Consider the following 5,897-nt stretch of genomic DNA (forward strand, 5'->3'; position numbering starts at 1 on the left):
CGTTTTGTTTTGGTCGCTTTTGTCTGGATTTTTGGACATTACGCCGACATTATCCGCGGATTTAGAAGCCCGCCCTTCGACTCTACCATCACGCCTCAGTGCGGGGATCCAGCAAAGATGAAATGGATGTTTAAAGAGGACCATTCCCTGGGTAAAGGGGTTGGATTGTTATGAAACAAGAGATGCTCGTGTCATGTCCTGCGCCCTCCTTTCTGTTTCGCTCTGTGCGATTTTGCCATATCATTCCACATAGGTGCAGTCTGTGCAGACATGCATGTGTGTCTGCGCAGCCAGCAGACGACTGATACATAACTGCTAACGTTGCATGACTAGCAACAAATGCTAACATATTTTTCCTGCAAGTCAAATGACAGTTGTCACCTTCAGTATTACTGCCATGTCAGACAGCTGTTTTATCCTAACGGGTCTTTCTTTTGCACGGAGTCATTTCATCGCCAAATTCTATTTGAACATCTGTCTTAGAAAACCCTTGGTAGGAACAGGCTTAGTCAAGTGTAGTAGTTATTAGGCAAAAAGACTCCACCCAGAAGGTGTCTCTCAACATTCATTTGAATAGGAACTTTTTGCATGGATCCCACTGCTTTGGGTGTATTTTGCTGACAAAAGACAGAAACATTTTTCAAGTAAAACAAATCAAAAAGAGCACGAGTTTGGATTATTATTAGTAAATTTTTAGTGCCCTTGTACTATACAGATGAATTTCAGAGTGTTATCTTTGTATTAGTCCCAGAGCTTGTAACTTGTTCCACTAACAACATATGAAGGTTTCAGGGGAAACAGTCATGAACTGAGCTGGTGTAAAGTTCTCTCCATGCTCCTTTTAGCTTAACTGTGTTCATAATGGCTTCAGACAACCTGACTCTCCTTTTTAAAGAAACACTACTGCTGGTCTTGCAGAGATGTTTCTATAAGTAGGCCTCTTATCTGGGCTAATGAAAGCGTGCAAAGTGTTGAACCTAAATGTATCCGCCACATCTTATCACCCATCACCTCACCCTCCCCTCTCTGGCCTCTGTTCTGTGACTGCCTGCTGCATCTGGTCCTGATAACAAAGCATACATGTAGGCCTACTGGAAGTAGAAGTACTACCACTATTTATATAATAAGTACTCTAATGTTTAGTATCACTTAATAAAGACTGTATGAAGATAATCCCACTTTGACTTGGTGGATAGTGGCATCCTGTACACAGCATCCACTCCTCTGTCTGGTCTAGTTTATATGCTGTGCTTGAGTTTTCATATGGAGCATTGGCTCTGACAAGGCTTGGCTGTGTTTGGCAGTGAGGCAGGAGAAGAGACTCCCAAGAGGCCTCACTCATCCCTTTAATCCTGACTTCCTGTTTGTTTCCTGTCTCTCCCTCAGAGCACCGATGTGTGGAGTCAGCCAAAATACGAAACAAATATCCTGACAGAGTACCGGTGAGTATGGGGGAAGGTGGGGTTTGTGCAGTGGGATGGTGATTAAGGTTACAGATCGAGTGAGTGAGAGTCAAGAGATAAGAGTGAGTGTCTGGTTGAGTGAATGACAGGTATGAGTGGAAAAGAAGAGAAGGACTGAGTGGTAAAAACAGCCTTCATAGACAGCTCAGAGAACCAGGGTTCCACCTGTGACCCCAATGGAAAATCCCAGATTTCTATGACTTTCCATAATTAAGTCTGAGTGACAAAGTTCTCCATGTCTGCTTTCATATTCACGTTATAGTCTCACTTTGCCAGACCTTCCTCCACAGCGCTGCAGAGGAAGGTCTGGCTAGTCCACCCAGCATTCCAGGATGGCAGAAAAACAGAGGACTTTCTCACAATCAAATGCCCTGACTTAACTTATTTGAAATTTGACTGTCATCACCACTATCAAACCAAATGGAAGCCCCATAGCTACTCATTTCACATACATAATAAAATACTAATTGTATCAAAAAAGGTTTTGATTATGGCTCTAACCCTGGTGTAAATGCTGTTACACAGGTGTTTTAATGCTTCTAAAAATACAGTTCTGAAGACGCTATTTACAAAAAAACACATCAAATATCAGCATTAGTATAAATATCAAAGAAACAGCATTTGAAAACTCATAATCCCTTGCTACTGTTGATATGTGACTGATGTTATACTATACGTAGATTTGAATTCATTTTAGACCGGCTAACTGGATCACACACCGCCAGCAAGCCCATAACCTCTGCCCTGCTGGTGGGAAGGGAATATAGCCTCTCTGATTGGTGGAGGTAGTGGATAATAACACAAGGCAGGGGGCTTCAACAGCTGCCAAGGAACAGCCTTCAGCCGTATGCAGATGAAGGTCTACTACCAAAACGTTGCCAACTATTGAATTTATATTTTGCAAGTTAGACAGGATGCGTGATTTTTTTGCAACTTCTGACCTACTTATCCCCCTCTGACGTACCTGTCTCACATTATATACTGTACGTGCAAAGCATTTTTTTGTACTGAATTTTTTTTTTTTAAGAAATTAATAATTTGGAGACCCCCTCTGCAGTAACTCTAATGACCCCCTAGGGGCCCCGGACCCCCTGTTGGAGATCTCTGACATAAGGTTATAACTGCCTGGTCTTAGGAAACACAAACCCAGAGACTTTTGTGTGCATGATAATGCCTGTCATACTCAATATCTTTTTTAATTCTTACATTCTGCATCTGTGTAATGGGAGGTCTGGGAGGAACAGGGCAAACAGTTAGAGTTCCTTATATTGTATAGATATAGTGTAAGATCCTTTATAAGACACAGGGGTCAGCACTGAAGGGGATTGCAAACAAGAGCAAGGCAGAACTGCTAAAACATTTACATTTATTTTTACCAAATCATTAAGAGCTGCTTTCAACACTTTAAAGCTGCACAGGTCAATGATATTATATTAGCAACCCACAGAGAATGTAACCCTATAGGGCGCACCGTCAATTTCCTTCCCCTAAAAGGGCTGTTGTTGCCACTGACAGGCTCAGGTTGTTATTATTATTATATAAGTGTCTGAAAATTAAAGAAAAAATACCGGAAGATCCTTTTTGTTTAACATGAAACAGCCCTGAAAACCCCATCACCAACCCCACCAGACTCCATGTAAATAATCACTACTTTTAACGTGTATAGAGCAGCATATCTCCACCAGACTCCATGTAAATAATCACTACTTTTAACGTGTATAGAGCAGCATATCTCCACCAGACTCCATGTAAATAATCACTACTTTTAGGATGTATAGAGCAGCATATCTCCACCAGACTCCATGTAAATAATTACTACTTTTAGCGTGTATAGAGCCAGCATATCTCCACCAGACTCCATGTAAATAATCACTACTTTTAGCGTGTATAGAGCCAGCATATCTCTAGTATATCTAGTATATCTCTCATATCTATAGTTTTTCTTATTATATATTCTGTTAATACACTACATATACCTTTATTACATTAACATTATTCTTACTACTATTATAATGACACTGCTACTACATTGCACATATCTGTACATGTTGTTCATAAATTGTTCATATTACATAGCCATATTTATTCTACTCTTATAACACGGCAATATATTTCTTGTCCTGTAAATGCACCATCTATACTTAGGTATATCATATTGCATTTTATTTTTTTTGCACTTCTGTTTAGACACAAACTGCATTTTGGTGTCTTTGTACTTGTACACTGCACAATGACAATAAAGTTGAATCTAATCTAATCTAAACATGTAAATGGGTGAATTAAGAGTTTATTTCAACCAGACTAGAGTGGTAATCGTTGGAACAGTGGAAAGACAAACCAAGATGTCTTTTGATACTGCAATTTTATTTAGATTCTGTCATCTTTGAATAAAATGTGTTTTTATGATCTTAAATAAAATGAAATGGGGTCTATTGAATGAGTGGTTTAAAAGGGATTTGGCTGTTACATGTCAAATGAAACCAACCAATAGGTTTAATAATGACTCACTCCTATCCTGATGCAGTTGTAAGCCTGTGAATACTATGGGTTCAAACTGATATTAGTTTAACATAAAATGGCCATATATGGCCAGTTACAGCAGAACCATGAATCTGAATATTAGAGCACGATGCAACCCATGCCAAACCAAAGTCAGTGTCAGTGTTAAAAGGCCTATTTTTCTGTTAACCTATGTGCTCCAGGTGATAGTGGAGAAGGTTTCCGGCTCGCAGATAGTGGACATTGATAAGAGGAAGTACCTTGTGCCCTCTGACATCACAGTGGCCCAGTTCATGTGGATCATCAGGAAACGCATCCAGCTGCCTTCAGAGAAAGCCATCTTCCTCTTTGTCGACAAAACTGTCCCCCAATCCAGGTGAGAGCAACGCAGCAAAACAGCTTGCGTGTAACTCTACGTTTCTCCGTTCTTGGCTGAGATGGAGGACGTAGAGCCGCTTTAGCCAGCAGCCTAATCCCGACAAATCACCACAGGGAATTTCAGCCTGTATGCACGTTTTTTCAACAACAAAAAAAAGACAAATATTCAAATGCCAAAATTATTTAATCAAGTCGTTACCCATTGAACGAATATTCAGATGCAGCCCTACAATCACCCTAAAATCCCATTTTAATTGATTGTATAAATCATGTACTGTGAGGCCCTTGTCTTCTTAAAGTGGTATGCAGTATAAGGGTGTCTTACTTCAACACTCATTGGTGTGTTTCTCTGTACATCTGGGTTACTGACGACCAGACATATGACCTCGTCATGGGTGAGTAATAATCTCTCTGTGAAGGAGAATGAAACCACCATATTAGATATGGTTAGCAAAACTGGAAACTGCTGGACATTCACTTGATATCCTAGCTAATAAACGATGGATGGATGGATGGATAGATAGATAGACATGAAAATCGGTATAGCAGGTCTTCAGCAGTGTGTAAAAAAATTGAATAAGTAGAACAAGAGCGAAGGTGGTAACGTAGCAGCATAAAACAGTAGTTCTTTCAGTCTTTTTTGGTGGGGGGGGGAGAGAGAGAGAGAGAGAGAGAGAACAGGCATTGTCCAGAGTCCTTCATTATACAGCTAGCTATCTTTATCAGTCAGCCAGTGTAGATGTCCTAGCTAGATGTCTTTAAGTTACTCTTAAAGAGGTTGTACTCAACATTCAGAACAAGTATTGGCTACGTAATGATACTGTATAGCTGAGTAAATCCTGAGCAGAGACTGAAGTCACCCCCCCCCCCCCCCCCCTGTGTGTGTGTTGTAATTTGAGCTTCTCTCTTCTTGTTTTTGATAGCCGGTCCAGTTGTGCGTGCATGATGCCTTGTGGTTTTGGTATTGGTTGCTGAGGGCCGTGTGGAGCCAATCCCTGAACCACTTTCTTTCAGTATGTGAAACAGCCCGTTTTAGAGATGATTCAGAATCAAAACACTGACAGTGTCATTCATCAAGGCAGATATTCTGGATGCAATATTGTTCCAGAACTGACCAACAGGAGAGTGATCCCAGATCATATGAAGATATGTACCTTGAGCTTTTAGAGGGCAGAATGTGCAGAAAGGACTGTTAAGTATTTTCATGTGATGCATGTCAGAGACTTCTACCTTCTGACTTAGAGAAGCCAGTGCTGTGTTTCCTTCTGTTTCCGATGAATGGAGGTTATCATCTTTAAAACCCCTTTTCTAATTGTATTTATGGTCAGCATTTTTGCTGCAATACACTAACAATCTGAAGCAACTTTATTGTTAGTTTACACTCAAATTAATTTTGCGTTCCCAAGCAGCTCTGTCTAAAAAAAAAGAAGAATATTACACACAGTTAGACAACAATAACACATATAGAACAGAAGATCAACAGAACACACTGATTTTGGTTTAGCAGTAGGATACACCACATGTGTCAAACTCAAGGTCCGCGGGCCAAATCTGGCC

General features: G+C 40.4%; 1 protein-coding gene and 1 long non-coding RNA gene across 2 annotated transcripts in view; one reads left to right on the forward strand and one right to left on the reverse strand.

Moving 5' to 3' along the window:
* The window catches only part of LOC116693480 (gamma-aminobutyric acid receptor-associated protein-like 2), an 11,337-nt gene continuing 5,440 nt past the window's right edge, over nt 1-5,897 (forward strand). Inside the window, exons 1-3 of the mRNA XM_032522484.1 lie at nt 1-151; nt 1,387-1,442; nt 4,166-4,338. Of these exons, the coding sequence (XP_032378375.1) occupies nt 118-151; nt 1,387-1,442; nt 4,166-4,338 (263 nt within the window). The 5' untranslated portion in view covers nt 1-117. The remainder of the gene's footprint in view (nt 152-1,386; nt 1,443-4,165; nt 4,339-5,897) is intronic.
* The window catches only part of LOC116693500 (uncharacterized), a 5,379-nt gene continuing 397 nt past the window's right edge, over nt 916-5,897 (reverse strand). Inside the window, exons 2-3 of the long non-coding RNA XR_004332936.1 lie at nt 5,342-5,347; nt 916-926 (exon numbers count right to left, since the gene is read on the reverse strand). This is a non-coding gene — a long non-coding RNA (uncharacterized LOC116693500). The remainder of the gene's footprint in view (nt 927-5,341; nt 5,348-5,897) is intronic.

This window comes from Etheostoma spectabile, chromosome 8, assembly GCF_008692095.1.
Source record: "Etheostoma spectabile isolate EspeVRDwgs_2016 chromosome 8, UIUC_Espe_1.0, whole genome shotgun sequence".
Classification (NCBI taxonomy): Eukaryota; Metazoa; Chordata; class Actinopteri; order Perciformes; family Percidae; genus Etheostoma; species Etheostoma spectabile.